At 54.6% G+C, this 19,848-nt stretch overlaps 1 protein-coding gene across 3 annotated transcripts; it reads right to left on the bottom strand.

Annotated features, from left to right (window-relative positions):
- Positions 1-33: 33 nt before the first annotated feature.
- On the bottom strand, positions 34-18,165 carry LOC103187762 (cell division cycle and apoptosis regulator protein 1). 3 transcript variants are annotated; one of them, XM_042344559.1, is made up of 24 exons: positions 18,060-18,165; positions 15,867-15,942; positions 14,370-14,492; positions 14,135-14,190; positions 13,452-13,618; positions 12,555-12,675; positions 12,181-12,286; positions 11,909-12,038; positions 11,068-11,208; positions 10,576-10,801; positions 10,336-10,443; positions 9,448-9,614; positions 8,194-8,404; positions 7,551-7,634; positions 7,008-7,205; positions 6,529-6,729; positions 5,413-5,679; positions 4,765-4,885; positions 4,203-4,273; positions 3,311-3,457; positions 2,654-2,780; positions 2,085-2,297; positions 1,380-1,585; positions 34-845 (listed from the first exon to the last, which is right to left on the bottom strand). In XM_042344559.1, the coding sequence occupies exons 3-24, from the start codon at positions 14,407-14,409 to the stop codon at positions 816-818; spliced, it is 3,138 nt and encodes a 1,045-aa protein (XP_042200493.1). In that variant the 5' UTR covers positions 14,410-14,492; positions 15,867-15,942; positions 18,060-18,165; the 3' UTR covers positions 34-815. The 3 variants fall into 3 exon arrangements, with proteins under 3 accessions (XP_042200493.1, XP_042200494.1, XP_042200495.1); XM_042344560.1 differs by having other exon boundaries at positions 4,203-4,270; XM_042344561.1 differs by having other exon boundaries at positions 11,068-11,202.
- Between the last annotated feature and the right edge of the window lie 1,683 nt (positions 18,166-19,848).

The raw sequence follows: 19,848 nt of genomic DNA, 5'->3' as shown, positions 1-19,848 counted from the left end.
TATTATTGGGAGAAAATAAAGACACTACAAAAATTGCAGGTTTTATAAACTGAGAATGTTTATTATGACGTCCTGTTAACCGTAACAAGAGGATTTTCAGCATAAGGTTTAAGTTGACATTCAGAGAAATGAAAAAGATTTGAAACCACGTGAGGAAGATTAACGTTTCTCACGGCAATGAACATTGGGTCAGACCTGAGGCATGAATTCAAGGACTAGGCCCTGTCAGGTCAACAGTTGTGGCATTTGAGGGCTTGTTACATCCAAATGCACCTATCATGGGAGCGGCGTAGATAAGAGGAGACGGAGACACAGAGATCTTTGATTCTTCTCCTTTCTGCGTTTCAAATGATCTCCAGATGTGAACAAACAGGAAGCGACGGAAACAAAATACAGTCAATCCACTCTACAGTGTATCCTGTGAAGCGCTTAGAGAGTCGCCTCGAAGACGTGATAAGGCGCTCGATCAAACGCGAGGATTAATGAACTCCCAGCTGGAGACGCAGGAATGAATGATGATTAACCTAACGTTACCCTCCTTCTGTGGGTCCTGCTAAAATTACGGCCCGTAGTACAAAATATACAATAAATCCTTAGTTCCTCAGAGCGTATCCTGAACATATTTAATGATACGCTCCCGATGCACATCACACAACTGGCACAACTATAAAACCTGAGCCATTTTGTTTCACTCAGGCTCTTGAACAGACGTCAGGGAGGGTCGGAGCGGGCAACACAGGGATGTACGTATCCAGTGCTGGTTGGTGTTATTCTGTCAGAGGGCGAACATTACAGCACAGTCCCCGTGTGCCTCGTCACTTCTTCTTCTCTGCGGCTGCATTGTTCTAAAGGAAAGAGACTTTGGCTTTTAACCGTCAGAAATAACATACCATTTCTGCTCCCGAAACCGCACCCCCAGTTCCCCCTGACTCCCTCCCTCCCTCTCGTTCAAGGCAACTGTTTAAAAATAACAACTTGCATTTACACAGTGTTAACCCCCACTCCCCCCCCCCCCGCACCCTCCCCCCCCACAGGCCCGGGCAGCGTCCTGGAGCGCCTGACGGTGGCGGAGCACGACTCCTCGAGCCGAGGGGGAGGTGACCGTAGGCACGGTCGAAGATGGGACACGAGGGAGGGGGCAAGGCGGAGGGATAGAGCTCCAGAGTTCTTGGGGGCGTAGTGGCTGAAAATGCGGCCGTTGATGGTGGAACGGAGGGAACGAGGGACAAGCCAGTCGAGCGGAGGCAGTGGGTAGTGTCTCGTGGTGCCTGGCATCTCGCCGTGATAGAAACAGGCAGCTATTAGTCGATACCTGCACGCACTAGGTTACAAGAGATGGAAGCACAGGGCAGTGGTCAGGCTGCCAGGCGAGCCGGTACCTTTTTAATGAGGCGCTGAATGTCCTCCACGAGAGATGTCAAGTGCTTGCTGTTGTCCTGTAGCTGGCTCTCATAATAAGCTTTGAGCTTCTCTGCTGCCTTCACGCGCTCCTCGAGCTCCGCCAACTTCTTCTGTCTCTCCTGCTTGTCCTCCGTCAGGGATTTGTTGGCCTTGTCCTTCGAAGAGGCCTCCCCAAGGGCTTCATCTGGAGGGAAAGACAGATCGAGTCACTATGGCTTCATCGTGGATTTGGGCACGGGAACAGGAGGAGGCCATTCAGCCCCCTCGAGCCTGTTCTGCCATTCTATTACATCATGGCTGATCAGTACCTCAAGTCCAATTACCTGCCTTTGCCCCGTACCCCTTAATTCAGCGCCTTAATTGAGGAAGGGAGTGACAAGAGTTTCGGGGCGTAGTGACTGAAAGCGAGGCCGCCGATGGTGGAACACACCTTCCCTCTCACAGCGATGATAATAAATTATTATTATTATATTAAATCAGTCACTTCAATCCACGGCTGTTTGTGGGGACGCTGCTGTGCGCAATTGGCTGCTGCGTTTCATTCACAAAATACACAGTCACTTCACTGTACGGTGTATCTTGCGAAGCGCTTTGCGCCGTCTCGAAGACGCGATGAGGCGCCGGGTCAAATGCCAGGATTGTTATTATTGTGTTCACACCACACGCCCGGGTATCTATCTCACCGAGCCGGAGCTCCATGGAACGCAGTCTGGTCTCCATGTCCGCTCGGTTTCTCTCGTCTCGCTCCAGCTTCTGAACCAAGTTGCCCACGTTGACCAGAGTGCCGTTGTGCTCCACCAAACCGCTGTCTCCTCTCCTGGCTCGCGTCTTACTGCTGCCAGCAGCGGGTTTACTGACCACCACACCGGCGCAGTGCGATATAAGGTGCTTATTGCCTGAAGGAACAAAGTCAGTTCAAACAACATCAACAAATTACGTTCAAGTCGGGAGGAAGTCCCAAGGCGCTGGACAGTCAGGGATCCGCACCCCTGAGCTGGGGGTTGGGATCAGGAGGGCTGGAGGGCGGGGAGAGTGGGGGTAGGAGGTTGACCAAAGGCGCGGTCGAAGAAGAGGGCCTTGAAACGGGAGCGCTACCCAGTCAGGCACACCCACACTCCAGGTAGCCAAGGAGCGTGGCTGTGTTTGCTTCCCGCCTGCTCCAGTGTGTTTGATGAGAGCGCCTCACTCGGGAGTCAAACGAACTGATCGGAGCTCGTCTCCGGGTCACACAACGCAGAATAAAAAGACTCACCAAGTAAAAGTTCCTCAGAGATGAGACTCTTGTCTTCAAGTTTCTCCAGGTCTCCTTCCCAGCCGTCTGTCAGGGTTCGATACAGACACGTGTTCTGTGAGGCCACCTTACTGAGCAGTTGTTTAATCTGTAACACAGTATAATATTACATGTGTATATTGCCTTCCACGTCGGGAAGGAACGTCCCAGGCGCTGGACAGTCAGGGATTTGGACCCGAGCTGGGGGTTGGGATCAGGAGGGGGTGGAGGACGGGGAGGGTAGGGGGTAGGAGGGTGACCGAAAGCGCGGTTGGTCGAAGAGGAGGGTCTTGAGACGTGCTTTGAAGGAGGCGAGGGAGGGAGCCAGGCAGAAGGAATGTGGGATCGAGTTCCAAAGGGTGGGGGCAGAGAGGCTGAAGGCCTGACCACCGATGATGGAGCGGGCGGGCGTTGTGGAGCAGGCCAGAGCCCGCTGAGCGGGGGGAGCAAGCGGGTCGCTATGAAGTCAGCAGGTCACAGAAGTTGGGAGGAGCGAGGCCGCGGAGGGTTTTGAGGGTGAGGGCGAGGATTTTGAACGGTATCCTCTGGGGGATGGAGAGCCAGTGGAGCCGGGCCAGGGCGATAGGGTCACGGAGCCTGGTGTGGGAGCGCAGGGAGACTCGTGGGAGAATGACGTGCCTGAGCTCTGGACAGATGCAGTCCCACTGTGCAGATGATCATCTCCAGATCCTTCTCCAGAACATAGCCGCACAGATTCCGGTCAAAGTACACAAAGGCCAACAGGAGGTCCTTCTTCAGGGTCACCATCTGGCTCACGTCTTTCTCCTGAGGGCCAGAAGAGAAGTCACTCAATCCATGTACAATTCCCACACACCCATGTTATTTCCCCAATTCCTATACCTTCCACCCACAACCTCAACACAACCCTCGAGTCTCAGCCTGGCTCAATCACTGGCGCTCTCTCTCTCTCTCTCGCCGCGAGTCAGAAGGTTGTGGGTTCAAGCCCCCCCCCCACCCCCGTCGAGTCTTGGAATCACACAGTCCAAGCTGATGCTCCAATGCAGCGCTGGGTGGGTGTGGGGTGGGGTGTTGCTGTCGGAGACGCAGTCCTGAGATGTTAAACCTCACTCACTCCCCGTCTGGGCCCTGTTCTGGTGGACGTTAAAGATCTCCTGCGGGGCGCTGTTCGAAAAGAGAAGGGGGTTCCTTTCTCTCCCGGTCGTCCTGACCAACAATCACCCAAATAAAATTTGTCGCTCGCTCCATGGCTGTTTGTGGGACACAGCTGCGAAGCGCTTTGAGACGTCTTGGCGATGTGATAAGGCACTGTACCAAATGCAAGGATTATTATTTTTATTATTCATAAATGGGCCGAAGGTTTTGCTTCATCCAAACGAATATGAGGCTCTTGGGAAAACTCTTATCATAGAACATTACAGCACAGAAGGAGGCCATTCAGCCCATCGTGTCAGTGCCGTCTCATTGAAAGAACTACCAACGAGTCCCACTCCCCCCCAAAGCTGTGCAAATATTTATTTGTAAGTATATGTTCAATTATCTGCTTCCTTACCATCTCCTTAACCAATTCGGTTTCTGTTAGAGTTGCTCTCTTTCCTTCCAGCTTTTTCTCTTCGTCACCTGCTGAAACGTTGCAAAGAGCCATCATCACAACTACATCGACGCTCGAACGCTAATAGTTATTACAATAATCCTCGACCGTTTGTGGCGGACGCTGCTGTGCGCAATTGGCTGCCGTGTTTCGCTCACAAAATATACAGTTAATTCACTTCACAGTATATCCTATGAAGCGCTTTGAGACGTCTCGAAGGTGTGATAAGGCGCTGTATCCAATGCCAGGATTATTATTAACATTTAGATCAAGGAACTAAACTGGAACAGGGTTCCCAGGAAGGATGGTTGAGGCCAGGACACTGGAGTTGGAATGGTGGAATAGGCTCGCGGGCCTGAATGGCCTCCTCCTGTTTCTGTCGCTCGTTCAAAAAGCAGCTCGAAGCTGTGATGGGGGGATGGTAGGGTGGGTGTTCTGGAGGGATGAGATCGGATGGGCCGAAGGGCCTTCTTCATCCAAACCCATCTTGTGACCTTGTAACAGTGAGGTGCGATTCCATTACCAAATTCCTCTTCATTATCTTCCAAGAGGAGAGCTTCATCCATCTCTAGGAGAGCAGCCTCACTGTCTGCCGCTCCTCGCTTCCCCTTCACTTCTTTGCCTTTACTCTCACCGTCTTCCAGCTGAAACAAACGCAAATACCATCCCGTTAACATGGGAGTCCTGTAGGGTGGCGGTTAGAGCACTCGCCTCGCACTCGGAGAGGACCTGGGTTCGATTCCCGGGTGGGTCAGGGTGGAAAGTTAGGCAAATTTGCTTACTCCACATAGGCACAAGCTCCTGATTACCTCGCAGTAAGTTGGAACCCGGTTGTAAGTCGATTGGCGAATCGCTTTCTGGAGATAATATTCCCTTAAAAAATAATAATAATGCAGCCACTCAATCCATGACTGTTTGTGGGACACTGCTGTGCGCAATTGGCTGCTGCGCTGAATACATCTACGCTAACCGCTTCAGGCAGCGAGCTCCAAACCACCCTACCCTCTGCGGGATGTAGTTCCTCCCAAATTCTCTTTTCGATCGCTATCTTACATGTGATTCCCCAACCAGTGGAACCATCTTATTGATGTTAACAAACCTGCCTACCCTTTGGGCTGCCTCTTCTCTCCCTGTGGGTATTCCCTCTCTCTACTTTGAGACCAGCCAATACCTTGGTTTCCTCCCAATCCCAATCTTCCTCCTGCTCCTCGTTCTCTTTCATTTCTAGCGATTTGCTCGTTCTCTCTTTCGGCTCCTTGACCTCCTCTTGGCCTCCTTTCTTCGAGCTCTTTTCCTTCTCTGCCGGCTGCCCTTCCCCTTCTTCCTCCGGCTTCTCCGGCTTCAGCTTTCTTCCCGGGAACGCCAGCAAAGCCTTGTAGATGGTGTAGCCGAAGTCTCTCTGGAGCATCTCACCAAACAGCTCGGCCAGTAACAGCACCTGGTAAATAACAATAATGATAATAATCCTTGCATTTGATATAGCGCCTTGTCACATCAACGAGAAGTCTCAAAGCGCTTCACAGAATATACTGTATATATGTATGTTTTTTGGGGGAAACACGGCAGCCAATTGCACACAGCAGCGTCCCCACAAAAAGCCATGGATTAAATGACCATTTTGTTTTAAAAGGGATTACCACCACAGGAAAAGCGATCCACCGATCGACTGACAGCTGGGTTCCTACTTACTGCTGATAAACAGAGGCGTGTGTGTGTGGAGTGAGGAAACTTGCCTAAGATTTCGCCCTGACCCCAGGAATCGAACCCGGGTCCTCTGGCTTGCGAGGCGAGGGCTCTAACCACTGAGCTACAGGGCTCCCGTACAGCATTCTGAATTGACTTGTGTATTTTGTGGGGGAAACATTTACGTGTGTGCCCCTGTTAAGCGCTCTGAGGCGTTATCCCATGACAACCCTCCTGTTTAATAACCGCTCCGTTGGTGGCGAAAGACTCACAAGAAACACGTAGAGATTATCTGTGACTGATGGGAACGCGAGTGGCAGGCTCGGTGTTCTGCAGGTCATGTCGATGCCCTCACACGAGCTTTACAACACAACACAATACCAAGTGACATTTACACGGCGCTCTTCACGTCGGGAGGACGTCCCAAGGCGCTGGACAGTCAGGGATTTGGACCCGAGCTGGGGGTTGGGATCAGGAGGGGGTGGAAGGCGGGGAGGATGAGGGTAAGAGGGGGGACGGCTGAAGCCTCGGTCGAAGAGGAGGGTTTTGAGACGAGCCTTGCAGGAGGCGAGGGAGGGAGCGAGGCGAAGGGAATGCGAATTACCTCGAAGGAGTGTGTCATGGAATCGTTCCTGTAGTTCCTCAGTCTCTGCAGTGACATGACAATGCAGCCGAACTTGTGGTCCATGGCGGCACGGTTGGGGTTCACTATCACAGCGGGCTCGGCGGGCAGGCGGCAGACTGTCTCCGGCTTCCGGGGGGCGTCGGAATCCTCCATCTGTTTCCCCTCGGCTTGCTGTTCCATCTACAGTGACAAGCGTTTCATAAGAACATAGGAAAGGCTGGACGATAGAAGACGGATTGAGGTTAAATACCTTAAACAAGAGTCAGCTCCAGGGGTATTGGGGAGGGAGGGGGAGAGCAGGGAAATGGGACTGAAAGGGTTGGGCCGAATGGCCTCTTTGCGCCTTGTGCATTTCTATGGTTCTAAGCCCTCGCTTGCTCTGCCCACGTTCACCAGCGCCGCCCCTCAGACACAGGGGTGGAAGTCGGCCTTTGAGAACCTAAGGAGTCCGTCCTCACCTCCTTCTGTTCATCCTCTTTCTCTTCCTCAGTGTCTTCGGTCTTCACCTCCTCTGCGGGATCTTCTTTCAACGCTTCCTCCGCCTCTGCATCCTCCTCTTCCTCCCTCAGCTGCCTCTCCAGCCGCGTGACCAATTGTAACTTTGTCCCCTTCGAACTGAGGCCTCGGGTCTGCAGCTCCTTAGCGATATCATCGACCTTTCTCAGCGAAAACAGCACTCGTCAACGGCCGATAATGTGCAAAGTTAAACAGCCCCGAAACGTGTCTGAATAATAACAGTCCTCGTACTTGATACCGCGCCATATCACTCCATCGAGACGCCTCAAAGCGCTTCACGGGCTATACGGTGGTGTAGTGACTGTGCATTTCGTGGGTGAAAGGCTGCAGCCACTTGTGCACAGCAGCGTCCCCACAAACAGCCGTGGATTGAGCGATCACATTTTCGGAGGGATTATTATCCCCCCCAGAAAATCCCAGGGAATATCCCCCATTTGCCTTTGGTCTCAATCGCGAATCAGGCACAACTGTGGGACGTCTCTTACCTTCATTGTTTTAGGCTCCAGTTGACTCCAGAGGGTGGGAGTGGGCCTTGAATCATCTGCTTGAACTTCCATATTCTCCTCGGCCTGCGAGAAGGAATTAGCTCCCGTTAAGTTTGCCTGAGAAACGAATCTCAGTTTCCCATTTCCAGCTCCTGCTTTGCTCCATAATCTCCTTAGTTAGTCAACTGAGCGACCACACCTTCCCTCCTTCCCTTCCCCTCCCTCCCTCCCTCCCTTCAACACACAAACACACCCAAAGCCTCATCTGAAGGATTGTATCTCCGACAATACAACACCCCCCCCCCATCCCTGCACTGGAGCGTCAGCTTCGACTAAATCCCAACGTGTGCTGTTGGGGCTTGAACCCACCAACCTTCCCTTCTGACTCGGAGGCTACCAACTGAGCCAGGCCGCGACACACGTTTAAACGCCTTCATCTCCTGATCATAGCAACAACAATCCTCGCGTTCGATACGTACGGCGCGCTGTCTATCGCGCAGCCGAGAGGCCTCCCAAGCGCTTTCGCAGGGAGACGCCGTAAAGTGCAACGACTGTGCATCTTCTGGGCGAAACGCGCTGATATTTTGCGTCGACGGGAGGAGAAGGAGGGAGCGGTAAAAAAAAAAAGAAGAGAATTCAGTGCCTCGTCTCCTGTGGCGTCCTTGGGCTGTGGTGGCTGTGTGTCTGACAGCTGCTGCTTGTAGGCGAGTGTCAGTGACTCCCACTCGAGGCGAGTAGGAAGGCAATGCCAGACATCGGGCAGGAAGACCACCGAGGTCTCCACGTGGGCTGGGAGCGGGCGCCCATCGTGATGCTCCTCGGGCTGATAGTAACAGATCTCAGCGAAGCGGAACCTGTCAAGAGGGGGGAAGAGGATTTACCGCACGATGAAACGTTAGGCAAGTTTCCTCACTCTCACCCTGTGTCTGTCTCGCTCTCTCTCTGTGTCAATCTCTCTCTGTCTCCCTCTCTCGAGTCAGTCTCTCTCACACACACACACACACTCTCTCTCTCTACTTGTGTCTGTCTTCGCCTCAGAACGTACGACATCGACTTGTATTTACACAGCGTCCCCCTTCCTCACCGAGGACAGCGTTCCAGTGGCGGGGCACAACACAACAAGCCTGGGGGGGGGGGGTGGCAGGGACGAGCAGGAGGCCGGAGCCAGTCGAGCGCTACTCTACGGGACTTAGCGCCCCCCACCCCCACCCCGATTCACTGGGTGCTTTTGTTCTTTTGTGTTCGTTCCTCATCAAAGGACAAGTTACACTTTGTCCTCCTCCGGAGCCGCAGAGTGGGTTGGGTTGGGTTTGGCAGAGCAGAGAGAGAGCTCAAACATTGCCCTGCGTTACGTGCCACCGAGCTCCAGCTCCAGCACAGAGCGGCAGTACTTCTCACAGCAGCTTTCAGGCCCGGACGCTGTGAGGCAGTGAGTAAAGGTCATTAATTCTGCCTGACTCACTGCACGGCAAAGTCTTAGGCAAGTCTCCTTACTCTCACCCTGTGTTAGTCTCTCTCTCTGTCAGTCACTCTCTCTCACACTCTGTATCAGTCTCTCCTCTCGCTCACTGTGTTCTCACCTTCAGTACATACCTCACTCCAGTCCTAACCCTCACTCTTTGTGTGTTTGTCTCTCTCTCTCTCTCTCTCTCTCTCTCACCCTGTCCCCTTCTGCCTCTCTCTCCTCTCCCTCACACTCTGTGACCATCTATGTAGCACATCAGCCTCTGGAGTGACTGTCGACGAGAACATACAATCAATCGATCGCGTCCATTATTCCTGCTCGTTCCTTTTAGCGCTCGTGTCACCGTCAGCCTCGTCCAATGACTGAACGTTCCCACAGCAGCTCCCTGTAATCCCGAGGGTGATTCCCGAGCCCCTGATCCCAGCCACTCACCACTGAGTACAGGCGCTCAGGTCAATCCCAGTCAGGGCCTTTGTGGTACGAATGGCCGTTCTGATCAGCACCTTGGGGTCCTTGCCTGGGTTTGGACCATCGCAGGAGGGAGACCAGGGACCCCCGATTGCCACAGTGCCCTCCTGGCCCTTCGTTCCCACCAGGAACTGAACAGAAAGGAATCAAGAGATAGACACAGTGAAGGGTCTGTACACACCACGGCAGCCCAGAGTGGGCGAATCCTAATCATCCTCGCGTTTGATACAGCGCCTTGTCACGTCGCAGAGACGTCTCTGAGCGCTTCACGGGGTTCAATACTACTAATAAGTAACAATAATAATCCTTGCATTTGATGCAGCGGTTTACCACACCGCTGAGATGTCTCGAAGAGCTTCACAGGATATACTGTAAAGTGGAGTGACTTGTTTTTTTTTGTGGGAGAAACAGGGCAGGCAATTGCGCACAGCGACATCCCACAAACAGCCGTGGATTGAGTGACCCACTTTTTTATTATTATATTTATTTAAGGGGATTATTATCTGCCAATCGACCAAGAACCGGGTTCCTACTAACTAGTTAGATAGTGGCGTGTGTGGGGAGAAAGGAAACTTGCCTAAGGTTTGGCCCTGTCTGCCCGTCCGCCCACCCGCGGGGGCACAAACTGTGGAAAAAAACATATCAGTCACTTCAATCCACGACTGTTTGTGGGGACGCTGCTGTGCGCAATTGACTGCCGTGTTTCAACCAACAAAATACACAGTCAATTCACTTGACAGTGTAGCCTGCGAAGGGCTTTGAGACGTCTCGACGATGTGATGAACCCCGATATCAACTGCAAGGATTATTATTATTATTATGATGATGATGCTGCTGTGCTCCAGGCCCCACCTTGAGGAGTCTGGCTGGATGCTGTGGAATCTCCTCTTTGGATGTCTCGGCCAAACAGCAGCCCTGACGGTAAAGCTCCTCCAGGTCTGGACAGGACAGCAACAGCACCTGAGGTCACAAGAGGTTTGGAGATGAAGAAAGGTTCCTGAGCATCAGGAGGCACAGGTACCGACAGCGTTGTCCACCTCCCCAACACGATGCTCAGCAGCTGAGCGTAACTGGCTGGAGAGAGGGCTATACCTTGGCGCTGTAGGTGGGGTCAGCGTCATCGGGCTCCGTCGCTGAGCCCTGGGGTTCCGTCGGCTGATCCCCTTCCTCCATGATGTGGAAGACACATTTCTGTCCCAGCTGGAGGGGCTGCCCCAGGGGGAAGGTGTCGGTGAAGCAGAGCTGGGCGTTGAAGAATTCTTCGGCAAAGGGGAGGTTTGGGTAGCGACGCTGCACATCCATAGCATCACAGGCTTGGCTACAGAGGGAGGGAGGGAGGGAGAGAGAGAGAGAGAGCAGTGATAGCCTTCCGAGACTCTACCCTGTATGATTGGCGCTGCCTCCGCTCGACTGGCTCCGGCCTCCTGCTCGTCCCTTGTGCCCTCCGCTATCGGTGGTCGCTCTTTCAGCCGCTACGCCCCGAAACTCCACCCCCCGCCCCCTTCGACCCGTGGCTTACGGTCACCTCACCCCCCTCCCCGGCTGGAGAGAGAGCGAGAGAGAAAGAGAGAGAGAAAGGGTTACCTGCCCAAGGAGAAGCGGGAATACTGCACACTGTAAGGGGGTACATAGTGCCGGACTTTCTTGGCTGGTCCCTCCCCGGACCCCATGTCCTGGTACCGCTTCTGAGAAAGCCCCTGAACACCTCCACGTTTATAACTGTTCCTGTTAAGAAAGAGAGGGAGAGAGGGGAAAGAGAGGGGGGCGGAGGAAAAGAAAAAGTAATAGGTGGAGAAAGAAAGCGAGGGGGGAGAGAGAAAAAGCGAGGGGGGGTGGAGGGGAAGAAAGGGGGAGAGGGGGGGAGGGGGGGGTGATTGAGCAGCTGAAGATCATTGGCGAGTTCAATCACATTTTCCCCCGCAACCCAGAGTCAGAACACTTATTACCCCATTTCCAGGAGGTCTATCCAACAATAACATTCCTCGCATTCGATAGTAGCGCCTCATCGAGTCTCCGCGACGTCTGAAAGCGCTTCCCAGAACGGACTACAAAGCGTAGTGACCGTGCGTTTTTGCGGGCGAAGCGCGGCAGCCGATTGCGCACAGCAGCGTCCCCGCAGACAGGCGTGGTTTGAGGCGACCACATTATTATTAGTTTTGGAATGGATTAAGCGATCAACCGATCGATAACAACCTATTTACTGCAGGCAAACAAGTGCATGTGTACGCGCGCGCGTGTGTGTGCATAGTGGGGGGGGGGGGGGGGGGGGGGGGGGAGGGTGGAGTAAGGAAACGTGCCTAAGGTTTCGCCCTGACCTGAGCCGCCCGGGAACCGATCCCGGGTCCTCTCGCTTGCGAGGCGAGGGACTCCCAGGTTACGACAAGACCCCTCTCGCACGAGTTCGAAAACCAAGACGGGTTCCTACCTCCTGTCCCCTCTCCTGTTCTGTCCCATTTCCATGCGTCCGTTCCTCCCTCCCATTCGATGTCCCACGTCCATCCTCCTGCCCATCTGACCGTGAGCTCCCATGTGGACTAATGGCTGGAGCAAACCACCTGAGGAGAGGACATACAGAGACACCGGTGAACTCCCCGATTCAGCACAACAACACCGCACATTCACACAGCGCCTTTCACGTCGGGGGGGAATGTCCCGAGGCCTACGGGGGGGGGGGCTCTGTGCTGTGTTCCAACTTACCTTTGCGAGGGAGCAGTGGTTGTGGCTGTGAGGACATCAGTGACGGCAGGCGAGGGGCGTGTAGGAGGGGCTGCGGAGGAGGTTTCGTCCCGAGGATGCCGTGTTTCTGAGCGGGAGACAAAACCCGCGACAGATTCAGTCAGGAGGGACTTTCAAATGAATCGCAATCTGTATCAGGACACACACACACCCACACACACCCAACCCACACACACACCCAACCCACACACACACAGTGACACACAAACACACCCAAACCCCCCCCCCACACGCACGCGCAACCCCCACACGCACGCACAACCCCACACGCACACGCAACCCACACCCGCGCGCACCCCACACATAACCAACCCCCCCCCACCCCACACACACACCTGCACCTGACTAGGCTGGACTTGGACTTTGAGCGCGTTCCACTGCACGGAGTGACTGGGATTGTACACGGCTTTCACCAGCACACGCTCCCCGACCTGTGGCACTCGACCCTTCACCACACTGCAAGACAAGGATTATAGGTCTCAGGCGCCCGGAAGCCAAGTATGTCATCCCTGGGACGAGACGTTAAACCTCCCCCCCCCCACCACCCCCACCTCCCCCGTCTGTGCCCTGATCAGGCGGAAGTAAAAGATCTCCCGCAGCGCAATTCAAAAAGGAAAGACCTCTCCTGGTCTGTATCCTGGCCGACAAAACACCCACCCACCCCCACCCCCTGAAAATAAACCGTGGTCGTTTCACCTCGTGGCTGCTCGCGGGACACTGCTGCGCCCAAATTGACTGCCACGTTTTGCCCACAAAACGCACAGTCCCTTCGCTTCACAGCAATTTCGCCGCAAAATGCACAGTCAATTCACTGGTTAGTGCTCCGAAATTCTGGAGCTCTCTCCCTCTCTCCCTCCGCCTCGCCCCCCCCCCCCCCCGCCCGCCCCTCCTTCCCCAACTTCAGGTGGCGCCCGACGGCCTTCCTCTTTGACCAGTGCCTACGGTCACCTCCCCCCTCCCCCTGGCTCGGCTGTCAGGCGCTCTGAGGCGCTACCCTGTGTGAGGGGCGCTGTAGATACGCATATATCTATACAAATTTTCCAGACTGAGGCGGACAGGTGTATGTTAGGTCAGGGGATCGAGGGAGACGGGGGTCGAAGGCGGGTAACTGGAGTCGAGGTACAGATCAGCCGCGACCTAACAGAATGGCGGAACGGGCTCCAGGGGCTGAATGGCCTCCTCCCTGGGTTCCTACCGACGCAAGTCAGCTGCTGTCGTGGGGCGTCACTTACTTCTGATGGAAGAACACCTCTTCGTCCACGAAGCCATAATAGTCGTGGAGGCTGGTGACCACTCCAGTGAAAACCCGCTGTTTCTGTGACTGTCCAGGCTGCTGCTGCTGCTGCTGCTGCCCCGTTTGCCCGTGTCCTTGCCGGTAGTTACAGAACTCGTTCAATTCCTGACCACAACATCACACCAAACACAGAAGGGCATCAGCACAGCTTCGATCCAGCAGAATGGCGGGACAGGCTCGAGGGGCTGAATGGCCTCCTCCAGTTCCTGTCGCTCCTAAGCACCGGGTCACCACACACTGCATTTACTCATCTCCCTCCCGTTTCCTCGAGTTTAAAGGGTGGGGGTGGGGGGGGGGTGTGGGGGGGTGATTTGATTGAGGTTTTTTAAATGATAAAGGGATTCGATAGGGGCAGCTACAGAGAAACTATTTCCTCTGGTGGGTGGGGGAATCCAGAACAAGGGGGGCATCATCTTAAAATTACAGTCCCTCCCTCGCCTCCTTCAAGACCCTCCTCTTCGACCGCGCCTTCGGTCACCCTCCTACCCCCACCCTCCCTGCCCCGCCCTGCCCCCCCTCCTGATCCCAAACCCCCAGCTCTGTGACCGTCCAGCGCCTTGGGACGTCCTCCCGACGTGAGCGGCGCCGTGTAAAATGCCAGTTGTCGTTGCTGTTAATTACCTGAACCGTTTGTGGCCTCGGTCCCAGCAGCGACTGTGACTGACCTCCATGACCAACTAGCAAAGGAAAGCAAAGCCATCAGTCATCGCACAGTCACGACACATCATTGTCAATCCCGTAGCGTAAAGGTCACCCAACAGCGAGGTCCTTGAAGGTGAACCGCGGGGAGACAGGGAGTCAATGGCTCCCGCATCACCTCGCTTCGCTGTGCGGAGGCTAATTCCTTGGTACCCACCTGCTTTGGTCCCAGAGGATTGGAACTGACTGCCCCACATTGAACGTTCTGCCTTCCTTCCTGCCTGAGCTCGTACAAAATGGTGGTCGTGCCAAACAGCCCTGCGATGTAGCTCCAAACAACCTGAAGAGAGAAGAGGACAGGTTACAGATTATAATCGGTAGGTTAGAGATTATAACCTGCCCAATTAAACAGCCCCTCCCTTCCTCATGTCCTTGGAATCATTAGGCTCTCAGTGAGAGTCAGACCATGGTGTCCTTCCTGTAGCTCAGTGGTTAGAGCACTCGCCTCGCGAGCGAGAGGACCCCGGTCCGATTCCCGGCCCGGGCAGAGCGAAATGTTGGGTAAGTTTCCTTACTCCACACACACACACACGCCTCTGTTTACCGAGCAGTAAGTAGGAACCCGGTGGTTAAGTCACTGGCGGATTGATTGCCTTCCGGGGGGGCAATAATCTCCCCCCCAAAATAATAATGACAATAATAATTTGGCCACTCGATCCACAAAAAGGGCCACCCGTTTGACGCTTTTGAGACGTCCTCCAGACATGAAAGGCGCTGAATCAAATGTCAGATTATTATTATTATTTTAACAAACACTATTTGAACTTTGTTCTATATATAACTGTTCACCGAGTCTTCAGTGTGGAATGCGCTGCGCGTGTGTGTGTGTGTGTGGCTGTGGGCGTGTGCCTCTGTGAGTGTGTGTGTGCGCCTCTGTGTGTGTGTGTGGTTGTGTGTGTGTGTCTCTGTGAATGTGTGTGTGTGTGCGCCTCTGTGTGTGTGTGTATGTGTGGCTCTGTGAGTGTGTGTGGTTGTGTGTGTGTGTCTCTGTGAGTGTGCGCCTGTGTGTGTGTGTATGTGTGGCTCTGTGAGTGTGTGTGGTTGTGTGTGTGTGTCTCTGTGAGTGTGCGCCTGTGTGTGTGTGTGTGTGTATGTGTGGTTCTGTGAGTGTGTGTGGTTGTGTGTGTGTGTCTCTGTGAGTGTGTGTGGTTGTCTCTGTGAGTGTTTGTGCCTCTGTGAGTGTGTGTGGTTGTCTCTGTGAGTATGTGTGGTTGTGTGTGTGTGTGTGGTTGTGTGTGTGCCTCTGTGAGTGTGTGTGGTTGTCTCTGTGAGTATGTGTGGTTGTGTGTGTGAGTATGTGTGGTTGTGTGTGTGGCTCTGTGAGTGTGTGTGGTTGTGTGTGTGGCTCTGTGAGTGTGTGTGGTTGTGTGTGTGGCTCTGTGAGTGTGTGTGGTTGTGTGTGTGGCTCTGTGAGTGTGTGTGGTTGTGAGTGTGTCTCTGTGAGTGTGTGTGGTTGTGTGTGTGGCTCTGTGAGTGTGTGTGGTTGTGTGTGTGGCTCTGTGAGTGTGTCTCTGTGAGTGTGTGTGTTTTTGTGTGTGTGTGTGGCTCTGTGAGTGTGTGTGTGTGGGTGTGTTTGCGAGACCGCAAACAGAGACAGAAAAGGGAACTCAATCCACCACAACAGTATCAGGCGATTAAATAGTTTCAGACTCACCGTGATAAGCGCTCAAGGCTGGACACAGTGAAACTCAATTCAAGATGTGCAACTCTCACTACCTTTCGGAGTCGAACTGACACAGGAAACGAAAGAGCAGAAAAGTTAATAATAACCTTTCATTTCGACTCCAATTACCCTCCAGTCCCGCGCTGGGGGGAGCTTCAGGTCAGGCGCTATGTTGCGTTACAACAACTTGCACTTACACAGCGCCCCCCCCGCCCCCCACCCCCACCCACCCACCTCGCACAGGGTAGCGTCCCAGAGCGCTTAACAGTGGCGGAGCAGGACACCAAGCCGGGGGGGAGGAGGTGACCGTAAGCAACAACAACAAGATCCCATTTAGAGAGCGCCTTTCACGTCGGGAGGACGTCCCGAGGCGCCGGACAGGTGGGTCGGGACCCGAGCATTGGGGGGAGATGGTCAGGGTGAGGGGAGGGGAGGGAGCGAGGAGGGGGGGAATGGTGGGGGGGGGGGGGGGGAGGAGGGGGGAAATGGTCAGGGTGAGGGGAGGGAAGGGAGCGAGGAGGGGGGGAAATGGTCAGGGTGAGGGGAGGGAACGAGGAGGGGGTAGAGAGTCGAGAGTGGAGCTGAAGGTACGGTCAAAGAGAAAGGTCTTGAGACCGGCCTTGAAGGAGGAAAGGGAGGAAGCGGCGAAGGCACTGGGGATGGAGTTCCAGAGCCTCGGGGCCGAGAGGCTGAAGGCCACCGATGGTGGGGGGCGGGTGGGGCGGGGGATGTGGAGCAGAGAGTATGCGTTGTTGGGAGAACTGCTGAAACCACATAGCTCGGCCACCGAGAGCGCTGAGCGCCGTCCGGTCAGGAAGGTTCGGGGACGTCCTCGGGGGGTGAGAGGCGCTTTTGCCGAAATGTAAGGAATATTGTTAGTATATATTTTTTTTAAAATTGGCTCTCGGGGACGAAGGAGAAGCGAAGGAGAAGCGAAGGAGAAGCGAAGGAGAAGCGAAGGAGAAGCCAGTTGGCACCAGAGGGTGTTGTTGGACGCATCTCGAGGAAGTAGATTGCATCCTGGTGGAGAGAGAGAGAGAGAGAGGGAGGGAGGGAGGGAGGGAGGGAGGGAGAGGAGTGGGGGAGAGAGGGAGAGAGAGGATGGGGGAGAGGTAAAGGAAAGGTAAACACAGCGGCCATCGAGGTGGAGCAGTGAGAGGCAGGTGCCAGCCCTGGGAATCAGGTTACATCCTGATGGAGGGAGGGGGGGAGAGAGAGAGAGGGAGGGAGGGATGGAGAGAGGAAGGGGGGGGAGAGAGAGAGAGAGGGAGAGGGAGGGGGGGAGAGAAAGAGGGAGGGAGGGATGGAGAGAGGAAGGGGGGGAGAGAGAGAGAGAGGGATGGAGAGAGGAAGGGGGGGGAGAGAGAGAGAGGGAGGGAGGGATGGAGAGAGGAAGGGGGGGAGAGAGAGAGAGGGGGAGAGAGGGAGGGGGGGGAGAGAGAAAGGGAGGGAGGGATGGAGAGAGGAAGGGGGGGAGAGAGAGAGAGAGAGGGAGAGAGGCAGGGGGGGAGAGAGAAGAGAGAGAAGGAGGATGGAGAGAGGAAGGGATGAAGAGAAGGAGGGAGGTAAGGAGGAAGAGAGGAGAAGAGGAGAAGGGAAGGAGAAAGAGTAGGGGGGAGGAGATGGGAGGAAAGGAGAGGGGAGAGGAAAAGGAAAGATGGAGCAGGTGGGGAAAAGGAGGGATGGAGAGGAGGAGGAGGAGGAGGAGGGAGGAGGGAAGAGGTGGAAGAAAGGGCCGGAGGGGGAACACGAAGGGAGAAGGGATGGGAAGGAGAAGAGGAGGAAAAGGGGACGAGGAGGGAGAGAGGGGGAAAAAAAGGAGAGGAGAGGAGGGAATGGGAGGAAGGGAAGAAACGAGTGAGTGAGAGGGAGAGAGGGAGAGAGGGAGGAGGGGGGAAGGAGGAAAAGGAGGAAGGGGGGGGGGGGAGCAGCTGCAGCAGTGAGGGACAGAGACACACACAGGGGGGGGTGGGGACAATGAGACCCCCCCCACCCCCACACTCCCCCACACTCCCCTCCTCCCCCCACACTCCCCCCCACACTCCCCCTCCCCCCACACTCTCCCACACTCCCCCTCCCCCCACACTCTCCCACACTCCCCCTCCTCCCCCCCACACTCCCCCTCCTCCCCCCCACACTCCCCCCCTCCCCCCCCCCCCCCCTGACCCGCGGGGCAGCGCTGACCTGTGTGGTGTTGTGCGGCGCTCTCGGCCTCAGTGTTCGCTGTGTCTCTCTCCCGCGGGTTCCGCTGCGCTGCGTTCGGAGGGACTCCGCCAACGCCAACGAGCTGAACGCCGCGGAGAGAGAGAGGGGGCAAGATGGGCTTCGCGCGCGCGCGCTCACTCTCTCCCTCTCTCTGTGTCTGACGCCTTTCTGCAGCGCCACCTCGCGGCGGCGGACCGCCTCCTCCTCCTCCTCCTCCTCCACCCGCTGCGGTCGGTTGCAGTTGCCCGACGGCGGCCGCCAGAGGGCGCTCTGACCTCACCGCTGATGGCGGATGCGCGGGGGGTGTGGGTGTGTGTGTGGGTGTGTCCGCAGCGCCCCCTCGCGTGGACAGACGCGCACTGCAGCCCCTCCCCCCCCCCACTGATCGATGGCCATAATAACAACCAAACATTAATAATAATAATAATAATAATAACACTCCTTGCGGTTGATGCTGAGCCTCATCACGTCTCCCGCGCACAGCGTCCACACAAAACTGTGACCCAAGTGTTTTTTTTGGTGGGGGGGCGCGGGGGGGGATACCACGGTTTGTGTGGTGGTGTTGTTGTGGTGTTGTTGTTGTTGTTGTTGTGGTGGTGGTGTTGTTGTGGTGTTGTTGTTGTTGTTGTGGTGGTGGTGTTGTGGTGTTGTTGTTGTTGTGGTGTTGTTGTTGTTGTTGTGGCGGTGGTGTTGTTGTTGTTGTTGTGGTGGTGTTGTTGTTGTTGTGTTGTTGTTGTTGTGGCGGTGGTGGTGTTGTTGTTGTGGTGTTGTTGTTGTTGTTGTTGTGGTGGTGTTGTGGTGGTGTTGTTGTTGTTGTGGTGTTGTTGTTGTTGTTGTGGTGGTGTTGTGGTGTTGTTGTTGTGGTGGTGGTGTTGTTGTTGTGGTGTTGTTGTTGTTGTGGTGGTGTTGTTGTTGTTGTTGTTGTGGCGGTGTTGTTGTTGTTGTTGTGGTGGTGGTGTTGTTGTGGTGTTGTTGTGTTGTTGTGTTGTGGTGGTGTTGTTGTGTGGTGGTGTTGTTGTTGGTGTTGTGGCGGTGTTGTTGTTGTTGTTGTTGTGGTGTTGTTGTTGTTGTGTTGTTGTTGTTGTTGTTGTGACGGTGGTGTTGTTGTTGTTGTTGTGGTGTTGTGGTGTTGTGGTGTTGTTGTTGGTGTTGTGGCGGTGTTGTTGTTGTTGTTGTTGTGTTGTTGTTGTTGTTGTGTTGTTGTTGTTGTTGTGTGTGTTGTTGGTGTTGTGGCGGTGTTGTTGTTGTTGTTGTTGTGTTGTTGTTGTTGTTGTGTTGTTGTTTTGTTGTTGTTGTTGTGTTGTTGTTGTTGTTGTGTTGTTGTTGTTGTGGTGTTGTTGTTGTGGTGTTGTTGTTGTTGTGGTGTTGTTGTGGTGTTGTTGTGGTGTTGTTGTTGTGGTGGTGGTGTTGTTGTTGTTGTTGTTGTGGTGGTGGTGTTGTGGTGTTGTTGTTGTTGGTGGTGTTGTTGTTGTTGTGGTGGTGGTGTTGTTGTTGTTGTTGTTGTGTTGTTGTTGTTGTTGTGGTGGCGGTGGTGTGAGGGCAGTGAGGAGGCAGTGCCGGGGACCGGTTTGGGATCAGCTGTTTATTGGTGGGTTTTAATGGCAGCGCCTGTCCCGCAAACAGCCGTGGAGTGAAAATGACCAATTTATTATTGTTTCCTTTCGGAGGGATTGTCGCAATGATTTCTTTTAACACACACACACGCACACGCGGGCACGACTCACACGCACACGCACACACACGCACTCACATGCACACGCGGGCACAC

This window comes from Callorhinchus milii, unplaced genomic scaffold (assembly GCF_018977255.1).
Source record: "Callorhinchus milii isolate IMCB2004 unplaced genomic scaffold, IMCB_Cmil_1.0 Scaffold28, whole genome shotgun sequence".
NCBI classification, from domain to species: Eukaryota; Metazoa; Chordata; class Chondrichthyes; order Chimaeriformes; family Callorhinchidae; genus Callorhinchus; species Callorhinchus milii.
The sequence above is the reverse complement of the archived record's forward strand: the minus strand, read 5'-3'. Positions and strand labels throughout refer to the sequence as shown.

Excerpts from the sequence above, each read along its gene's own strand:
- LOC103187762 (XM_042344559.1), bottom strand. The coding sequence starts at position 14,409 with ATGTGGGGCAGTCAGTTCCAATCCTCTGGGACCAAAGCAG. Across the intron at positions 8,405-9,447 it reads CTGAGCGCCTGTACTCAGTG|GTTCCGCTTCGCTGAGATCT; the intron begins GTGAGTGGCTGG and ends CCCTCTTGACAG. Across the intron at positions 2,781-3,310 it reads TGCATCTGTCCAGAGCTCAG|ATTAAACAACTGCTCAGTAA; the intron begins GCACGTCATTCT and ends ACTGTGTTACAG.